General features: G+C 44.0%; 1 protein-coding gene across 1 annotated transcript in view; it reads right to left on the bottom strand.

Moving 5' to 3' along the window:
• The window catches only part of hacl1 (2-hydroxyacyl-CoA lyase 1), a 119,241-nt gene that overhangs the window by 83,757 nt on the left and 13,261 nt on the right, over positions 1–22,223 (bottom strand). The window contains exons 6-9 of the mRNA XM_033050702.1: positions 15,937–16,014; positions 14,180–14,274; positions 12,855–12,967; positions 9,457–9,592 (exon numbers count right to left, since the gene is read on the bottom strand). Coding sequence (XP_032906593.1) covers positions 9,457–9,592; positions 12,855–12,967; positions 14,180–14,274; positions 15,937–16,014 — 422 coding nt within the window. The remainder of the gene's footprint in view (positions 1–9,456; positions 9,593–12,854; positions 12,968–14,179; positions 14,275–15,936; positions 16,015–22,223) is intronic.

The raw sequence follows: 22,223 nt of genomic DNA on the forward strand, positions 1-22,223 counted from the left end.
CAGGAGGATGAGGGAGGATCTTATAGAGATGTATAAAATCATGAGAGGGATAGATCAGGTAGACACACAGAGTCCCTTGCCCAGAGTAAGGGATTCAAGAACCAGAGGACATAGGTTTAAGGTGAAGGGAGAAAGATTTAATAAGAACTAGACCAAGTGGGACCCGTTGGGTCCCGTCCCCCAACGCATGGAGGGTGGGGTGGGGGGGGGGGGGGGGGGGAGGGGGAGGGAGGGGGAGGGGGGGTGGCGCTTGTGGCGTCACAGGGGAGGGCTGGTCCCCGGACGCAATATTTCACCACTCACCCATAGGTCCCAATACTCAATACTCCCTAGAGAGGGAGGGGTCGTAGAGAGAGGGGGAGGGGGGGTAGAGAGGGGGGGTAGAGAGGGAGGGGGGGTAGAGAGGGAGGGGATAGAGAGGGAGGGGGGTAGAGAGGGGGTGGTAGAGAGGGAGGGGGGGGTAGAGAGGGAGGGGGGTAGAGAAGGAGGGGAGTAGAGAGGGAGGGGGGTAGAGAGGGAGGGGAGTAGAGAGGGAGGTAGAGAGGGGGTGGTAGAGAGGGGGTGGTAGAGAGGGATGGGTGGCAGAGAGGGAGGGGGTAGAGTGGGAGGGGGTAGAGAGGGAGGGGGAGGGGGTAGAGACGGAGAGGGAGGGGGGTAGAGACTCTATCCCATCTCATTTCCCTCATCCTCCTCCCCTCACTCCCATTCCCTGCCCCAGGACCTACCCAGATGGTAGAGCAGCGCCAGGGCCTGGACAGCCTGAGAGCCCATTGTTATTGGTGCACTGTGAGAGGCATTGTGACATCATCACTCTCTGAGAAAGCGGTTTTGTTTTTTTTTGAAACGTTAGATCATGAATAACTTCGGAAATATAAGTCGGAATGCGACAGGAAGATGTTTATTGCTTCGATGGGAAACATCAGAGTAGAATATGTGAAATATGGAAGGCTGTGGCCTAGCGTTTGGAAGAATATAGGAAAGAACAGTGACATTGCCGGCACAAACAAAGAGTTTTAGTAATGATCTGAGGGGTAGCTTTTTCACATAAAAGGTGGTGGGTGTACGGAACGAGCTGCCGGAGGAAGTTGGTGAGGCAGGGACTATTTGCGATGTTTAAGAAACAATTAGACAGGTACATGGATAGAACAGATTTGGAGGGATATGGGCAAAACGTAGGAGGGTGGGACTCGTTTAGATGGGACATGTTGGTCAACAGGGGTCTCACTTAACATTTTTTCTCTGTTTCCAGCCAGGCAACCTAGGCAGCTTTTTAGGTTGCCAAATGACAGTTTAGGTGGTTATATAAGACGGCTTGCATGACCCGTGCGATAATGTGCTTGGACGAAATGCGTAGTTACCAGTTGGAATTATGCTCAATGAAGCATTCACATATTATTTCTGCTTCAAATAAAGTCATAAACTAAACATATTCACCAATCAAGACATGATATATACCACAATGACATGCAGCAAAATTACAATACAGTATCTCATCTCTTTTTACAAGTTGCAAAGAAAGCAATTTCTATTATTTCTTTCCACTTCCAAACAAAAATGTGGTTGGATTATTCAGCGTATGATCAACACCGGTGAGACCAAGCACAGGCTTGGCGATCGCTTCGGACAACACCTCCACTCAGTTCGCAATAACCAACCTGATCTCCCGGTGGCTCAGCACTTCAACTCCCCCTCCCATTCCGAATCCGACCTTTCTGTCCTGGACCTCCTCCATGGCCAGAGTGAGGCCCACCGTAAATTGGAGGAGCAGTACCTCATATTTCGCTTGGGCAGTTTACACCCCAGCGGTATGAACATTGACCTCCAATTTCTGGTAGTCCCTGCTTTCTCCTCCCCTTCCCAGCTTTCCCTCAGCCCACTGTCTCCGCCCCTTCCTTTCTTCTTCCCCCCCCCCCCCACCCTCACATCAGTCTGAAGAAGGGTCTTGACCCGAAACGTCGCCTATTTTCTTCGCTCCGTACATGCTGCCTCACCTGCTGAGTTTCTCCAGCAATTTTGTCTACTGATTCACACAAGTTCTGTTATCCCACTTTCCTCACCCTCTCCCTACATATTAGGGGCAATTTTACTGAGAGAAGTTAACCTACAAAGCCAATGCGTCTTTGGGATGTGGGAGGAAACCCACATGCTTGCAGGGAGAATGTGCAAATTCAACACAGACAGTGCCCGAGAACAGGACCGAACACAGATCTCTGGCGTGTGAGGCAGCAAGTCCACCAGCTGTGCCACTATATTTTATTTTCCAACACACAAAATATTATGCGTTGATAACTTTGGTTACTAAAAAAAAATAAACTATCCATTTTCAGTCTTAAATCTCTAAGTGACGCTATGTCCCCCTTTACAGCTACTGTATGTTTTAATTCAGTTCAAGGCTATGGGGCAGTACATTGGCTATGAAGTTGCTGCTTAAAAGTGCCAGAGACCCGGAATTGATCCGGAATATGGGTGCTGTCTGTATGGAGTTTGTTCCATTTCCCTTTGATCGCATGGGTTTTCTCCGGGTGCTCTTGGTTCCTTCCACATTCCAAAGATGTGCAGGAATATTTTTCAGACTCAACCCAAAATGTAAGCTAGGAGACTGCAAGGTGACTTGGATAGGCTGGGTGAGTGGGCAAATGTTTGGCAGATGCAGTATAATGTGTATAAATGTGAGGTTATCCATTTTGGTGGCAAAAACAGGAAAGCAGACTATTATCTAAATGGTGGCCGACTAGGAAAAGGGGAGATGCAGCGAGACCTGTGTGTCATGGTGCACCAGTCATTGAAAGTAGGCATGCAGGTGCAGCAGGCAGTGAAGAAAGCGAATGGTATGTTAGCTTTCATAGCAAAAGGATTTGAGTATAGGAGCAGGGAGGTTCTACTGCAGTTGTACAGGGTCTTGGTGAGACCACACCTGGAGTATTGCGTACAGTTTTGGTCTCCAAATTTGAGGAAGGACATTATTGCCCTAGAGGGAGTGCAGAGAAGGTTCACCAGACTGATTCCTGGGATGTCAGGACTGTCATATGAAGAAAGACTGGATAGACTTGGTTTATACTCTCTAGAATTTAGGAGATTGAGAGGGGATCTTATAGAAACTTATAAAATTCTTAAGGGGTTGGACAGGCTAGATGCAGGAAGATTGCTCCTGATGTTGGGGAAGTCCAGGACAAGGGGTCACAGCTTAAGGATAAGGGGGAAATCCTTTAAAACCGAGATGAGAAGAACTTTTTTCACACAGAGAGTGGTGAATCTCTGGAACTCTCTGCCACAGAGGGTAGTCGAGGCCAGTTCATTGGCTATATTTAAGAGGGAGTTAGATGTGGCCCTTGTGGCTAAGGGGATCAGAGGGTATGGAGAGAAGGCAGGTACGGGATACTGAGTTGGATGATCAGCCATGATCATATTGAATGGCGGTGCAGGCTCGAAGGGCCGAATGGCCTACTCCTGCACCTAATTTCTATGTTTCTATGTTTCTATGTAATATTTTCCTTTTGTCCAGAGATTCTGTCTGCACCTGTTCAGTTACTCCAGCTTTTTGTGTCTATCTTCAGTTTAAATCAGCATCTGCAGTTCCTTCATACATACGCAATACTATACGATAGAACTTTATTAATCCCAGGAGGGAAATTGTGTGTGTGTGTGGGTATATATATTACAAACACACACACACACAAACACACACACACATATTAGTTATATATTCATATATATACAATGATTTATTTTCTCGTTTATAACATTGTTTACAGAGTACTATGTTTACATATTCTGTTGTGCTGCTGCAAGTAAGGATTTCATTGTTCTAACTGGGACGTGAGGGAATAAAACACTCTTGACTTACGTCGCTGATGTGTGAGATAGAACTAGAGTACGGGTGATCGGTGGTCAGCGTGGACTCGGCGGGCCGAAGGGCCTGTTTCCACGCTGTATCTTTAAATTTAACTAAAAACACTAAAACCAGAGGAAATCTAAAGAAGGGTCTCTACCCGAAACGTCACCCAATTTCTTCTATCCAGAAATGCTGGCTGCTCCATGGAGTTCCCCCGCACAAATAAAGCATGAAATGGTCTTCACCCTGCCATAGTTAACCAACCAGACACAACAAAATTTAAGGTAGCTTTTTTTCCCCCAAGAACCCTTTTTTGCTTAAGTCCAAGTCAAGAGGCAAGAGAGTTTATTGTCAAGTGTCCCAGATAGGACAATTAAATTCTTGCTTGCTGCAGCACAACAGAATATGTAAACATAATACAGAACAGGAGATAAAAGTTCAGTGTCTATATACCATATACCATATATATACACAATAAATAAACAAAGTGCAATAGGCTGTTATTGTTCAGAGTTTGGAGTTTGGTGGTGGTGAGTCCACTCCAGTTTAAATTCCATTTGGAATATTTTTGGAGGACCAGGAAACCAAGAAGCAAGAGTTACTCCAGGGAGTTACTCCAGCTCCAGGGAGTGATTCTGCGTTGGTTTTCAGCGGTCGTGGCGAGGAGGCGACCGGACAGCAATGGCGGCCAGATCTCCCACAATACAAAGGGAGGGAGAAAGTGGCCAACGCCGACCAGCACATGCGCACAACCACGGCCAATGATGTGCTGGCTGTGGTTGTGTGCATGTGCAGTGGGAGGATGTGCAGGCCGTGGTAGTGCGCATGTGCAAGGCGGCCGGCCTTGCCGGCGGATGATGAGCGGGTAGAGAGCGGAGAACCGGCGGCCTGGACACGGATACGGGTGGCGAGCGGAGACGGAGAGTGACAGAGAGAGACATAGAGTGGGGAGCCCACTCAGAGTTGAACGATAGGTGTCCCGGGTGCTTGCCAAGCCGGGCAAGATGGCACGACTTTTAGGTTGCCCGGCGGGACTGTAGGTGGTCATTGGCACCCGGGCAACCGTTAATTACGTCAGTGTGGGCAAGTTGAGTCAAAGGGTTTGTTTCCACATTGTGTGACCCTATGACCACTGTACCGCCACTGGTCCTGGAGATATATTGCCTAATGGCTCCATTAATTTCACCAACACAATATTAAAGATAATTTTGGTAAAGACAGATTTGTTTAAAATATTTGTTTCATTTCTTTGCTATTTCCTTATTTCCCAATACAATTTGTCCTGTCTGTAACGAACCCATGTTAACAGTTGCAAAGGAAAGACACAAAGTGCTGGAGTAACTCAGCAGGTCAGGCAGAATCTCTGGGTAACATGGATAGGTTGAGACCCTTCTTCGGACTCCTTTCAGAATCTTAACCTTTACTAATCTTGCCTTCTTACAACAAAAACTCATATGTCAGGCTGTTATTCATTGATTACAGCTCGGCATTAAATACAATCATCCCCTCCAAGCTGGTTACCAAACTCGCAGATCTGGGTCTCTGTGCATCCCTCTGCAATTGGATCCTCGACTTCCTCATTCACAGACCACAGTCTGTTCGTATTGGTGGAAATGTGTCAGCCTCGATAACAATCAGCACGGGAGTACCCCAAGGCTGCGTGCTCAGCCCCCTGCTGTACTCACTCTATACTCATGACTGCGTAGCCGGTCATAGTGCGAACTCCATCATCAAGTTCGCTGACGACACCACTGTTGTGGGATGTATCACTGATGGGGACGCATCAGAGTATAGAAGTGAGATCGACCGACTGACAAAATGGTGCCAGAACAATAACCTGGCCCTAAAGACCAGCAAAACCAAGGACTGATTGTGGACTTTGGAAGGGGTAGGATGGGGATCCACAGTCCCGTTTATATCAACGGGTCGATGTTGAAGAGGGTCAAGAGCTTCAAATTCCTGGGCGTGCATATTTCTGAAGATCTCTCCTGGTCCGAGAACACTGATGCAATTATTAAGAAAGCACATCAGCGACTCTACTTCCTGAGAAGATTACGAGAGTCGGTATGTCAAGGAGGACTCTCTCTAACCTCTACAGGTATGCAGTAGAGAGCGTGCTGGCCGGTTGCATCATGGGCAACTTGAGCTCCCAGGAGCAGAAAAGACTACAAAAACTAGTAAACACTGCCCAGTCCATCATCGGCTCTGGCCTCCCTACCATCGAGGGGATCTATCATAGTCACTGCATCAAAAAGGTTGACAGCATCATCAAGGACCCACACCATCCTGGCCACACACTCATCTCCCCGCTACCTTTAGGTAGAAGGTACAGGAGTCTGAAGACTGCAACGTACAGGTTCAGAAATAGCTACTTCCGCACAGCCATCAGGCTATTAAACTCAACTGAAACAAATCTCTGAACATTAATAGACCATTATCTGTTTATTTGCAATTTATCTGATTATTTATTGGTGTGTGTATATATTTATATAATGGTATATGGACACACTGATATGTTCTGTATTCATGCCTACTATATTCTGTTGTGCTGAAGCAAAGCAATAATTTCATTGTCCTATCTGGGACACATGACAATAAACTCTCTTGACTCTTGACTTGTCTCCTTGCAATTAGTTTTTAATGGTTTCTGCAAGTATTCTAGCATTACAACTTCCTTTTCCAATCAATGTCTTGGCCCTCATTTTCTGCAATCAGATATGTTCCCAATCCTCTTGCTACTTTTTGTGGCAACATTTTAAACTTTTTCTTTAGAGGCAAGAACAGTTTTCATGTTTTGGTTTCTTTTCTCCTAAAAGGGTTATATATTTTGTCTAAACCCCATACAAAACATTGTTCACATCTTATTCACATCTTAATGCAAAGTAAATATCATAATCTACCAGAGGCAGTTCACACCTCATTCATTGAGGTTTTCTTTATTTAGATTTAAGGGAATTGTTTCAAATCGGACTAAATCACTTTCAATACTTATACGAAATTCAATCTAACTATGGTTCACATTTCCTTAAGGCCCCTTAACTTCCAGATCGTTAAATAACTCTTTCTTATTTCACAATACCAAATCTCACATAGCCTGTTCCCTCATGCGCAAAGCTAAAGTGAGTTATGTTTGTGCCTTAACGTTCAATGTTTGACAAACAGGGGAGGATATAATTAGATCAGATGAATTGCTATAGCCTTGACTTCAGGCAGTTAATCAAGAACTGTCATCTTCTCCATTAAATGACTATTAGGGAACATAGATGATTTTTTTTTAAAAGCTAATGCAAATACTCAGGAGGCTACACCATCTAGTCCTGATGATGGCTGTCTGTACACATATATCAATGTGAAAATCTACAGATTGTGATATGGTGAATAGTTACATCTTCAGTACTTAAAATGAGTTATTGCCAAGGAATATCAATGCACATAATTTTCAAAAGACAACCCTGACTGCATGAGCTGCCCTGCTAAAAAGTCCTTTTTGAAATGAAGTAATGATAATACTCTGGATGTGAGGATGCGTGTGAGTGCATGCATTGCACTTTGCTCAGTACAACAATGACCATTATCCTGACAAGTAGTGTTACCATACAAATATTACACTTTCCCTTATCAATGGCAACAATCAAATTTAAGGTTCTGATGTATTACAAATTCAAAATTACTTTGATGGCAACATAAAATAAAGCAACCAAAATGTTAAGATTAAAAACATTTTAACATTTATGAAAACTTCAGTTTACAGCAAAATCAGCCCAGGGTGCTTGACAGCAGATCAAAGTTTAATGTATAAAAATCCATTTTAGAAAATTCAAATATTGATATTTCAACAATAAATCGCAGGATTTTCTCTTCAAGAGTCCAAGATTCAAAATTCAAATGGCCTTACCAGGTAACTATTGTGAATATTATTACAGCAACTATTACGTATCAACAGCAAACACACGGAGGCGAATTATGGAATGGATATAGCCAGTACGAGGTCATTTAGCCACCTGGGTGAGTAAGTCAATTAGGTAGCAAATTGGCTTGAAGGTCGGAAATTTATATTATCAATTTGGATGTCAATGTACGTGGCACAGTTGGCAAGTTACAGGGTGACATTAACATTGGTGGTATGATGAACAGTGAAGGTGGTTATCTACAATTTTTATGGAATAATGATTAACCACGCCAATGGACCATGAAATGGCAGATATAGTTTAATTCAGATAAGTGCAGGGTGTTGCAGTTTAGTTTAGTTTAGTAATACAACGTGGAAACAGGCCCTTCGGCCCACTGAGTCCTCGCCAACCAACGATCACCCGTACGCTAATTCAATTAGACACACTAGGGACAATTTACAGAAGCCATCTAACCTACAAACATGCGCGACTTTGGAATGTGGGAAGAAATCGGAGCACCTGCAGAAAACCCATGTGGTTACAGGGAGAACATACAAATTCCATACAGACAGCACTTGTAGTCAGGATTGAACCTCGATCTCTGGCAACTCTACTGCTGCACCAGGGCAGGACTTACACGGTAAATGGTAGGGCCCTGGAACAAGCTGACGGAGGAAGTGATAGTGACAATTACGACATTTAAAAACACTTGGACAGAAAATGAGGGATAGGAAAGGCTTGGGGGGGATATGAACGATATGTAGGCAAGTGAGACCAGCTCTGTTGGAGAACTTAGATAGACACAAAAAGCTAGAGGAACTCAGTGGGTCAGGCAGCATCTCTGGAGAAAAGGAATAGGTGATGTTTCGGGTGGAGACTTTTCTTTAGATTGAGAGTTAAGGGAATGGGAAACAAGAGATATTGAAGGTAAATAGAGCAAATAAATGAAAGATATGCAAAAAGGAACGATGATCAAGGGAAGGTGGAACCCACAATGGTCCATGTTGGCTGTGAGGTGGATGATAACTATTTATACAAATGGTGGAACTCAACAGGACAACAGTAAAACTATTATGGCAATTAGGGTGGGGGAGGGACGGAGACAGTGGGTATGCAAGGGTTACTTGAAGTTAGAGAAATCAATATTCATAACAGGCCAAGTCAGACAACTTGGTCAGCATGGACGGGTTGAGCCGAAGTGCCTGTGCTCATGCTGTGTAACTGTGACAACTCAATGAGAAGTTTGAAGAATCGCTGAACCATGATGTTATTCTTAACATTAGTACTTTTGACTTTGTACAACAACAAACTATCTGCTACATTCCCGCCATCTGGCAAAGCTAACTGAGAAGCAAGCCTCGGGAGCAGCTGAAGTCTCCCTACTGTAATTCTGAAACATGGCAGAGGGAATCTGCAGACTCAAATTCACAGCCTCTACAAAAGATAGCATTAGTCTGGCATGCTTGATGTGGGCATATGGCAAGGGCATATGTTCAGTGAATGTGATATGAATGGATCAATTAAGGCTAAAGTAATTTAATGGCAATGAGCCTGTTAGCAACGGCAACAAGATGGCAAATATTAGTATAAAGTGTACAATTTGGATTAGACATTCTATGCACAGCAAATTGAACTGGCCTAAAATAGAGGTTTTATGCTTTGCGCAATGTTCAGAATGTGCCTCGAGTTGCTTTTGAAAGTCATAAACATATCAGCTTTCTTTCAGACACTGACCTGGATCTGGCTGCAGAGACACAGTGTGGATGGTCGTCAGGCACCACACCTTTCCCCATTGGAGTGGGCAGAAATGGCAACCCACAGACATCAACAAGCTTCCCAATACATTCCTCAGCATGAGAATAGGCTGCACCTTCAAGAAATTAAAGAAAATGTTGTATCCGTGAGCGAATGCTACCAATATAACAATTTGTACCAAAATTGGAGCTATGCAATTCTTCTGTGCTCTGGAAGGCTGCATTAGCTCACTGGTGCTGCAGATTATTTTTTTGTGCATCAAAAGCATTGGGCACAAATCATGGTTCACAGTAGATTGTAGACTTTATGCACAAAAACAGAATCTTTCCAGGACTCAGGAAGAGGTGGGGCTGGTTGCACGTTCAGGAGTTTCAAGGAATGAGAACATAGGATGAGAACCGTGAGAGGGTGTGAGAAGGGATGCTGGAGTTGGATAGGGAGCAATGATGGTGCCCAAATCGGACGATTCCCTGTGTGCTGGTCCCGGAAGCAGATCTGCAATCATTCATTACAATCGTTCCACTTTTTTAAACCTCTACTTCAACAGCATCATTTCTTACTCTAACTATGATCTGTACACTGAGAATGGCTCGATTGTAATCATGTAGTCTTTTCACTGCCTGGATAGAACGCAACAAAAAGCTTTTCACCGTACCTCGGTATATGTGACAATAAACCAAACCAAACCAATGCTAACTAGGGCGATGCAGTGGTGCAGCAGTAGACCTGCTGCCTTATAGCGCCAGAGACTCGGGTTCGGTCCTGACTAAGAATGCTGTCGGTACGGAGTTGGTAATTTCTCCTTGTGAATGTGTGGGTTTTCCCCGGGTGCTATGGTTTCCTCCCACACTCCAAAGATGTACAAGGTTGTAGGTTAATTTGGCTTCCGTAAAAATGGTATATTGTCCTTTGTGTGTAGGATAGTGCGAGTGTGCGTGGATCATGAGTCAGAACGAACTCAATAGGCCAAAAAGCCTGTTTCCGTGCTATATCTCTAAACTTAACTAAACCCCTTGATGGGCGAGGTGGGCCCAGGATCAGGCTTAAGGGCCTGTCCCACTTGGGTGTTATTTGCACGTCATTTACGCGTCACGACGCACGACGTGACATAATTTACGCGTTACGCGCGCGTCGTGCATTACGCGCGCAAGGCGCGTGGTGGCGTAGGCAGTGACGCACAGTCGCGCGAGTCGCCTCAGGATTTCGGGATTCACAAAATCTTCGCGCACCACCTGCCGCCCAAGTGGGACAGGCCCTTTAAGGAAGTGACTGGCGAGCATCTGGCTTACAATTGTGAGGTAGCGTGCTGGAGATGAAATGGGAAGTGGGATGTATAGGGAGGCATGACCAGGAAGGTGGGGATTGGAGGAGTTTGTAGGAGAACTGTTGCAAGGAACCTATTTACCTAGTCTTTTCTTTATGCCAAATTATGTCGATTGCCTGGTCTAAAGGTGCACATCCACTGAAACCTCAGTCACTTGCCCCGTCTCATTTCCCAAGAAGAGGTCAAGTATTGCCTCTCTCTAGTATGACCTCTCTGGTACCAAAAACATACCTGGACACACTGAGCAAATTCTGCCCCATACAATCCCTTAGCACAATATTGGGGACATTAAAATCAATTGCTATCACAACCCTATTATTCCTACACTTATCTGTGATTTGCCTACATATCTGCTTCTGTAAGCCCTACCCTTCTTGTGTGGGATCAAGTATTATTTACCTGTGCAAGACTGGGCTGTTGGCTAGCAACATTCAGTCATCACCTTGCCATTGCAGAAAAGGCATGTAGACAACTCCACCATCCATCTACAATATGCTGATATCATCCACAAATTCCAGCAAATCAAAGAAAATCGATATGTTTATCTAGATCTAACCATGTTCTGCCATGGTTTGACATATCAATCAGAGGGGTGATTCTTTCACAAAAAGGGTGGTGGGTGTATGGAACAAGCTGCCAGAGGAGGTTGAGGCAGGTACTCTTGCAGTGATGAAGAAACAATTAGACAGGTACATGGATAGGACAGGTTAGAGGGACCTAATGCAGATAGGTGGGATTAGTATAGACGGGACATGTTGGCCGGTGTGGGCAAGTTGGGTTGAAGGGCCTGTTTCCACTCTGTATGACTCTATGACTCTCTCCCAGCATGTGACTGGAATCCCCCACGCCTTTAAACATAGATGCACAGAGCAACAGAAATAATGTTGTTGATTTCATAGTCCTTGCTGTAAAGGGCCTGTCCCACTTACGTGTCCTTGGCACGCAAATTACGCGACCTCGTGGTCGCGTTGAGCCGCGATGGTCCTGCAAAGGTCGTCGCGATTACATGCGTACGCACAGCAGTCTGGAGCGCGTGACGTCATTTGAAGATGGACACAAAGCTGGAGTAACTCAGCGGGACCGGCAGCATCTCTGGGTGATGTTTCGTATCGAGACTCTTCTTCAGTCTGAAATGAAGGGTCTTGACCCGAAACGTCACCCATTGCTTCTCTCCAGAGATGCTGCCGGTCCCGCTGAGTTACTCCTGCATTTTGTGTCTATCTTCAATTTTCTTGGCCCCGCTCTGGGAGTAGAAGTGGGGGCGGATCAGGACCGCAACGGCCGTGAGCCCCAGGCCAAGTTCGACGATCGTTTGCCTGCTTCTGCTGCTGTTGAAGGTGAGAGGTTGCGTCGTGCCAGAGTCTTGAGCCTTGGCCATCAGTTCCGCGACAGGCCGTTGGCGCGCGAAGATTTCGTTCACTACAAAAATTTCGGAGTCCCTTGCGATGTCGCGCACAACTACATACCCCTCCGCGCTTCTGAGTGGGACCGGCCCCGCGCGGCCATACGATGCCCGTACGCCTCAACGAGACCACGAGGTTGCGTAATTTGCGTGCCAAGGACATGTAAGTGGGACAGGCCCTTTAGTCTCTGCACGCTGCAGTGTACAACCCAGAACGCTGCTGCCACCTACTGCTCAGAAGGGTAGTTACCTTACACCAATTTTGCTGGGCGTTTTAAACTTCTCAAAATTCATAACAGGAAGGTATTAGTTTCATACAAATTCTTCCCAAATACCAACAAATCAGATTTATCTCATGCGATATGCTTCAACATTGTGAAACGTCAGCTAGAGAACATCAAAGAACATCAAAGAGGAGAATGATTGAACTTTGGGCCTTCCTTCATAGTAGGAAACTTTGATTCCGCTGTGCAGGGGATGTTTATGTTAAAATACTATCGTGTTTTGTTCTTTTTTTATTCGTATGGTTGTATGGTGACCCCAAATTTCACTGTACCAATTGGTGCATGTGACAATAAATGTCTCTCTCTCTCTCTCTAGAGAATCCAAATCTTGTCATTTAAAGACTACTTCTTTGATGGCCATCCATACCTTTTCCAACAACGACAAGGGGCCTCTTGGCATTTTTTATGATCAAAGCTGCCTCTCTGACTGCTGTGGGATTCGCTGTGCCCAATGGAGGACTGGAACAACATGGAACTGTTCTAAGAGAGAAAGACAATTTGATGGATTATTCTGTCTCTGATCATCTAGAAACATGTGATATGCTTCAATATCAATACTGTATTCACTATAGTTTCAGAGATGCACGGTTTATCGTAAAATCAATTACATTCACCTACATAACTGATAATCATTTACAGCCATATGATTAATTAGGGTCAGGCTACTTTTCCGTAAAAGCTAAAATAAAACTTATTTGGTTCAGGACTGCTTTGTAAAACAGTGGATTAAATAAATGTAGGTAACTCTGACTTGGAAAAATACAGACATTTTAAAACTGCAAAACATGCTCCAATGGGATCCGCACCTTCATCAGCTAATATTCCTGATATCTCACGGCTGGCAAGTTTACTATAACAAAATGACTAAAGAAGAGAAAAAGGTTGAAGTCAATATTACACTGGAAATCTGCAGATATTCATTTCGACTTAAGTAGTTGAGCTTTATTTGCAAATTCCCAGAACATCATAGACCATTAAATGATCATTCTTTGCTGCTACTCAAGCCCTGTCCATTTTTCTGATTCTCAGAAGTTTTAAAAACTGCTGCAGTGAAACACGCTGATGTGGCCCTGCAATCTTCTGGAGTGTTAAGTTGACTCATCGTGGTATCCTTGACCACAGGACCAGAAATTATTAATCCACTGCATCATGAAACCCAAATCAATGTTCAACGATTTCCTCTGTATTGGATGAAAAATCACAGCCAGAGAACCAGTTAACAAGAACAAACATTACAAAACAGTCCTAAATAGGCACTTTGCCCTGCTGATGTTCCATCCTGCCCTGGCCCCATCCATTAGAAAATAGAATCAATTTTAAGAGAATCGATTTTCCTCCAGGTGGGCAAATGCATTGTGTTTGCATTACCTTTCTGCAAATTAAAATAAGTTTGTTTTCTAGCTTACACAAAAGAACACAAGGTGCTGGAGTAAGTCAGCGGGTCAAGCAGCATCTCTGGAGAACATGGATAGGTGAAGTTTTGGGTTGGGATCCTTCTTCAGACTGATTTTTTACTTTTCCAGTTCTGATGAAAAATTAGCAACCAGAATTGTTAACTGTTTTCCTTTTTGCAGAGGCTGCCCGACTTGCTAACTATCTCCAACAATTTCTGTTCAACAAACAGAATCACTGATTAAATTAATTTTCTAAAATGAAGGACCAACGATGAGTCATCTTGGTACGCACACTTACCTCAGTGATGCAGTGTGGATTTTTGAAGTCACCATATCTCCAGGGATATCAACATAACAAGCTCCAGGACGTCCATAGATGCTACTTCTAACTGCCTTTAAAAAATTACAATGACATTTGATGGTAAAGCGAAAAAAATAATGACGCGCATATACAGATCACGACTGCGGAATGCCATGAAACATTTTACAGACAATTACTTCTGAAGTGTAGCCACTGCTTGAACGTGGAAAATGTGGCAGTTAATTTGTATAAAGCAAATTCCCACTAGCAGCATGAAGCAGAAAATCTGTTGATGAAAAAAAATTGAAGGGAGAGGGGAATAGGTCAGGACATCTATGTGTTAATGTGTGGACGTTAACTCCACTATGTGGTCTTGATATAGTCTTTCTAACAAACCCACATGACAGAGGCACACCACATCTTTTGAAAGGTCCTATGTCCTCAGCCACAGAATTCCCTCAGTACCGCACTAAAGTCTTGTACATATTAGCACACCTTTTTCCCATATACATGGTCATAAGTTTATTTTGTGCATATGTTTATTTATTTTTTAAGTTGAGGCAGGTACAATAATAACATTTACATGTCATTTGGACAGGTACATGGATAGGAAAGGTTTGGAGGGATATGGGCCAAATATGGGCAAATGGGTTTTCATACAGTATGACTCTATGACTCAAAGCGTAATGAATTCTGCTCCCTGTAGCTGAAGACATTGTGTGCGATTAATGAAAAACCCTGATAAAATTGCTCATCATTACCGAGATACATACCCAGCTTGTTTCGGACCACATAAACACATATTCCTGTTGCTCAGGACAGTATCAAAATATCCACCACAAAACAAATTTCTTGTTCGCAAACAACTATTGCAGGAATTCCTCCACGTAAATGTGGGAAAAGGAACATCTTCCCCCCTCTTACTTTAATAAAAGTGTTTAATAATCATAGGTGATAACCTTTCAGGATAACATTTGAAATCATTTCTTACAGGCAATTTTATTTTAGACGATTAATAACAAGTTCTGCTCACAGTATGAACTTTTTTTGTGCATGCATTCATTCAATTCTGTCCATTTCTATCAGATGCTCAAATACTAGCCAGTAAGGTTATTCTTTCACTGGTCCATATAAAGACCTTCAATATCCACCTTGCACTAGGCCCAAGGTTGTTGCAAGTTTATGCCTTTCTTTCATGATCTGCTGACAAATGTATTAGAGAGAGGGTCACGTGGTGAAGAGAGGATGTGGGTGTGATGGTCAGGACTGAGGAAAGGATATTGTTCTGGAAACGACAGCAAGATGATCATATGAGTAACAGAACATGATGGGAGAAACAGGTCTGAAGTGAAGGCAATGAATAACAATAAAAATTAAAGGTGGCAGCTACTTGAGGGAAAGGGACCAGTAAAATCTCTAGCCTCGACCCATATAGAGCTTGTTAAAGCTGGCCTCAAACCTGTGTTCGCACCCTCACAAGCTTCATATGCAAGGTAGAATATTACACAAGTCACAGCAAAAAAGGAGACACAAGGAACTGCAGATGCCAATCTACAAACAAAGACACAAACTGCTGGAGTAACTCAGCAGGTCAGGCAGCATCTCTGGAGAACATGGACATTACCACAACAATTTTCTTCCTGTTCCACACATAACAGAAGGTTGAACACCCATTCCACCATTTTCTTTTTAAACGGCATAATGATCAACGAACAGGATATCTTACCTACCATCCCCTTTGAATTCCAAATTACCTTTTCAATAATGACAGGCACAACTTCCAAGCTGCTTGGTCTAGCTGAGAATTTGCTGTAAAGTCTGCATGCCTCAACCTGCCAAAATAAATGTGAAGCCGGTTAAGAAAGAGTAAAGGTAGACCAAAACCTTGTCATGATGCAGGTTTGAGAGTTTGAAGATAGATGTTATATAGGTACATGGAAGAAGATTTTTTTCTCAAATTACTTAGTAGTACAGAATGCCCCGACTTTCAGAACCTGTACATCAACAAAACGGTTTGCATCCTGCAGTCTGGAATGCACACATGGAAGAGAGAAATATGTACAAGTGCACAGTGTTCATAATAATTTGCTGATGTCTTTATTTAAGGATGGTTAATGCCAATAGAATGACGTCCTTTTCAAGAATCAATGCCACCTACATGCCTCCTCCCCACATTGACAAAATATTACTTCAACATAAATAAGCAATTGTTACTTGAACCTTGTGAAGTTAACTTCCCTTAGTGATTGTTAAAAAGCGCATGAAATCCTGACTATAAACTTCAAGCACTAGCTAATCAAAAAATTGATAACTATCAAACCATTCAGTATACTTTCATATCTATCACATCTTAAAAGTGGTAAGTAGATCATTTAAGAATACATTGAGAAGAATATCCGGAGGATACATTGGTTAATATTAGAGGAGCGTTTAAAGCCTCTGGGCCTGTACTCACCGGAGTTTACAAGGATGAGGAAGTATCTAATTTAAATCGACCATGTAATGAAAGGCTCGTTAGAGTGGACATGGAAATGATGTTTATGTAATTGGAGAGTCTAGAACCAGACGGCCCAACCTCAAGATGAGTGTCTCAAAAGAAGGTTTAGACGATTGCATGACCCTCAAGCTAATCCACTCATCGAACGTATGAATTTTTTCTCAGGATACCAGAATGAAGGTGAAACTATTGAATCGTTTGTATCTTATAAAAAAGGCTGCAGGAACTTGCAGATTTGGCGATCTCAAAGACAAATTTATTAGAGACCAGTTGGTGTGTGGTCTTCTTAATGACAAGTTGAGAAGAAAGCTCGTCCGCGATCCTGCAATAACTCTGGATAGAGCTGTAGCGGTCTGTGAGATTTACGAGCTGTCAATTCGCAATGCTCAAACGCTCATCTAGGCACAACATTCCAACGTGGGAGTAGATAGTATACATTCCAGTATAGAGGTTGATAGTGTGCTAGGTCCATTTCCAAGGCAACAAAGGCAGCAGCAGGTAGCACTACAAGGTCAGCTTGTGAGCGCTCAGGCCTTATCTCCCAGTCAACCCAGGCAAGAATTAACAATGCAGAGACAGTTTAGTTATCCTGCGGCTCGTTTAATTCAAGAATGTAATAACTGTCGATGGAATCGTTCTGCAGGCACATTCTATAATCACACAAAATGTGCAGAACAGTGAGCCAATGGCCACCGTAACAATAAACAATAAAGTGATCGAGATGAAAATCGACACTGGAGTGAAATGCAATGTTTTGTCTCAGGAACAGCTTAATCGTCTGAGGAAGGCAGAGCTATTAAAACCCAGCAATGTTACTCTTCTCGCATATGGGGGAAACGAGGTAAATACGGTCGGTATTGTGAAGCTGCCGTGCCACCTAGGGGATCAACCATACAGGTTGCGATTCTGTATCATCGACCGCAATGTTATCCCACTTCTGACACCATATGCAAAGTACTATTAATACATAGTCGTTATATATAACAATTGCTTTAATTAGAATACATACAGAGACCATCAAAATGAGTACTGTAGGCTCTGAGTCGTAAGTAGAACCAACCAGCATGCCACCAGGTGGTGGTGTGGAAATCCTGACATGGATTATGGATCAGGTCATCAGCAGCAAAACCAGACACGGAACAAATCAGCAATACTGTTTGATCTACAAGATGTAAATTCAAAATGGAGATGGGGAGGAATTTCTTTAGCCGGAGGGTGGTGAATCTGTGGAATTCATTGCCACAGACGGCTGTGGGGAGCAATTCAAGTTCAAGTTACATTTATTGCCACATGCACCAATTGGTACAGTGAGATTTGAGTCACCATACAGATAAAAAGAACACAATAGATGATAGAATTTAACATGAACATGCGGAATCAACGTTCTTTGGGTATGTTTAAGGTAGAGATTGATAGGTTCTTGATTAGGAACAGAAAAGGTTATGGTGAGAAAGCAGAAGAATGGGGTTGAGGGAGCCGCCGTCAGTCATGGCAGCCTCGCCTACAGTCTGTCTGTCTTTTCGCCTTTTTTGTTATTTTTACTGTGTTTTTAAAAGTATGTGTTAATGTTCTTTGGTTTGTTTTATGTGGGGGTGGGGGGGGGGGAGGGGAGGGGAAACTATTTTTCAATCTCTTACCTTGCCGGAGATGCAATATTTGTTTTCCGGATCGTATCTCCGGTCGCTCTGCGGCCTAACATCATGGAGCTGGCGGCCTTGCTAGAGGTTGACTTTGAGCCCGACCGTGGGGCTGCGGACTTACCATCAGAGCCTGCGATCCCTTGCCTGAAATCGATACTCCAACCGTGGCCTGCGGATTTCAACATCAAGGAGCTCGCAGTCCTGGGTAGAAACTGATGTCGGGAAGCTCCAAGCCGCAGGAGGTTCGACCAGTCCTGACTCGGGTGTTCCGATCGCCCGGCACGGGGAGCTGAGATCGCAGAGGGCTCGACCGCCGGCAGTGGGAGCCAAGGTCGCCCCAACAACAGAAGGTACGAGCGTCCCGACCATGGGAGAACAAAGAAGGGATGAAGGTTGAACTTTTTTCCCCCTTCCATCACAATGAGGAATGTGGAGGAGTCGGTGTGGTGGACGTTCATGTTAAAAATGTATTTGGGTGTCTTGTTGCTCTTTATTGGAATGACTGTATGGGAATCTGAATTTCACTTTACCTTAATTGGTAGATGTGACAATAAACTCACCTTGAAACCTTGAAATATATCAGCTATGATTGAATGGCTGAGTAGACGTGATGGGTTGAATGGCCTAATTCTGCTCCTATGTCTTATAGAAACATAGAAACATAGAAATTAGGTGCAGGAGTAGGCCATTCGGCCCTTCGAGCCTGCACCGCCATTCAATATGATCATGGCTGATCATCCAACTCAGTATCCCGTACCTGCCTTCTCTCCATACCCTCTGATCCCCTTAGCCACAAGGGCCACATCTAACTCCCTCTTAAATATAGCCAATGAACTGGCCTCGACTACCCTCTGTGGCAGGGAGTTCCAGAGATTCACCACTCTCTGTGTGAAAAAAGTTCTTCTCATCTCGGTCTTAAAGGATTTCCCCCTTATCCTTAAGCTGTGACCCCTTGTCCTGGACTTCCCCAACATCGGGAGCAATCTTCCTGCATCTAGCCTGTCCAACCCCTTAAGAATTTGTAAGTTTCTATAAGATCCCCTCTCAATCTCCTAAATTCTAGAGAGTATAAACCAAGTCTATCCAGTCTTTCTTCATAAGACAGTCCTGACATCCCAGGAATCAGTCTGGTGAACCTTCTCTGCACTCCCTCTATGGCAATAATGTCCTTCCTCAGATTTGGAGACCAAAACTGTACGCAATACTCCAGGTGTGGTCTCACCAAGACCCTGTACAACTGCAGTAGAACCTCCCTGCTCCTATACTCAAATCCTTTTGCTATGAAAGCTAACATACCATTCGCTTTCTTCACTGCCTGCTGCACCTGCATGCCCACTTTCAATGACTGGTGTACCATGACACCCAGGTCTCGCTGCATCTCCCCTTTTCCTAGTCGGCCACCATTTAGATAATAGTCTGCTTTCCTGTTTTTGCCACCAAAATGGATAACCTCACATTTATCCACATTATACTGCATCTGCCAAACATTTGCCCACTCACCCAGCCTATCCAAGTCACCTTGCAGTCTCCTAGCATCCTCCTCACAGCTAACACTGCCCCCCAGCTTCGTGTCATCCGCAAACTTGGAGATATTGCCTTCAATTCCCTCATCCAGATCATTAATATATATTGTAAATAGCTGGGGTCCCAGCACTGAGCCTTGCGGTACCCCACTAGTCACTGCCTGCCATTGTGAAAAGGACCCGTTTACTCCTACTCTTTGCTTCCTGTTTGCCAGCCAGTTCTCTATCCACATCAATACTGAACCCCCAATGCCGTGTGCTTTAAGTTTGTAAACTAATCTCTTATGTGGGACCTTGTCGAAAGCCTTCTGGAAGTCCAGATACACCACATCCACTGGTTCTCCCCTATCCACGCTACTAGTTACATCCTCGAAAAATTCTATAAGATTCGTCAGACATGATTTACCTTTTGTAAATCCATGCTGACTTTGTCCAATGATTTCACCACTTTCCAAATGTGCTGCTATCCCATCTTTAATAACTGACTCTAGCAGTTTCCCCACTACCGATGTTAGACTAACTGGTCTGTAATTCCCCGTTTTCTCTCTCCCTCCCTTCTTAAAAAGTGGGGTTACGTTTGCTATAGTCTTAAAGGCACTTTACAAAGTCGTTCCTGCAGGATTCTATCTATCTATGTATGGTGTTCACTCCAATTAGGGGTTGAGTGGTGCCATCTGCTTCACGATGTCCTGCCACTCTCTTCCGTCCCCAGCTAGCGTGCTAGCTCTGACCAGAGAGTTGATATAGTATAATCAGGGGCTTAAACCCTGGTGCGTGTTGGCCATTAATCATGATGCAGTTTTACTCATACGTAAGCTAAGCGGATGAGCAGTCCTCTCCGAGCAAGAAAGAAAAAACATAACATAAACATTTCAACATAAACATCAACCACAGTGGAACCAGCACTTCCCACTGTGATGAAAGGCACAAAAGTCCAGTCAATCTTCCTCCTGTTCACCCGTGGTCGGGGCCCTGAACCCTCCGCAGTCGCCTCAAGAGAGGCACTCGCTTTCAAGAGAGAGCTAGATAGGGCTCTTAAAAATAGGGGAGTCAGGGGACATGGGGAGAAGGCAGGAACGGGGTACTGATTGGGGATGATCAGCCATGAACACAGTGAATGGTGGTGCTGGCTCGAAGGGCCGAATGGCCTCCTCCTGCACCTATTGTCTATTGCCTATTGCCTCTACGTACAGGCTCTCTCGCCGGGATGATCAAGACTCCAACCTCAGGACGGATTGGAACACTCTGCGGCTTGGAATTCCCGAACCGGCCGCTTCTTACCGGGGATCGCGGCTTCATGATGCCAAGTCCACAGGCCCCGCGGTTGGAGCACTTCTTCAGGCAGCTCCGCGATGTTAAAGTCGCGCCGTGCCTGCTGTTGAAAGCTTTGGCTCTGGGCCGGTCTCCGGTCGGAAAGGCCGCACCAATCCAGTTGATAGGCCGCGAGGGGGACAGAAATGCGACACGGAGAAAGGTTGTATCTCCGTCGACTAGGTGATAAGTGACAGGAAACAGTTTCCCCAATTCCCCACCAGCATCCCCCCCCCAACCGCACATAATACATACCGAGAGACATTAAACATATTGAAAATAACAAAAAGCCGAAAGAAATACACAAGCTGCTGGTGCCTTCTTGGAAAAAATCCTGCAGAATTAATTATCCCAAAATATGTGCAGGTGTACTCAGAATGAAAATAATTAACTCTATCCACTCTATTAGGGCAGTAATTTAATTTTTTTGGACAGCCTGCAGCTCCTCTGTAAGCCACCAGGTGCCACCAAAGGGCACACATCATTACAATAGACAATAGACAATAGGTGCAGGAGTAGGCCATTTGGCCCCTTCAAACCAGCACCGCCATTCAACGTGATCATGGCTGATCATCCCCAATCAGTACCCCGTTCCTGCCTTCTCCCCATATCCCCTGACTCCGCTCTTTTTTTTTTTTTTTTTTTTTTTTTTTTTTTTTTAATTAGAAGTACGGTAAATTACAATAACACACAACACATATATCTAATACATTTTTTGTACCGCTTCATTTTTTTTTTTTTTTAAAGCTTTAAGAAAAAGATAGAAGTAAGGAAAGTAAAGAAGGTGCGCAAGAGTTGTGAAGTGCAAGAGAGTGTTGGGAAAAGAAAGCCCCTTAGAAAAGAAGTTAGAGAAGGAAGTAAAGTAAGAAAGTAGACCCTAGAAAAGAAAGAAAAAGAAAGTAAGGACAATCGCTCTATTATAACATTAAACTCCGCAGAAAGACTACCAACCAAGTCTGTTTTTGTTGTTTTATCTCCCAATGCCAGGTCCTGATACCATTTATTTATTTATTTATTTTTAAAATTACTATTGCACCTCATGCTTGTAATAGGTCCATAAACGTAGACCA

The sequence above is a fragment of the Amblyraja radiata genome, chromosome 2 (assembly GCF_010909765.2).
Source record: "Amblyraja radiata isolate CabotCenter1 chromosome 2, sAmbRad1.1.pri, whole genome shotgun sequence".
NCBI classification, from domain to species: domain Eukaryota; kingdom Metazoa; phylum Chordata; class Chondrichthyes; order Rajiformes; family Rajidae; genus Amblyraja; species Amblyraja radiata.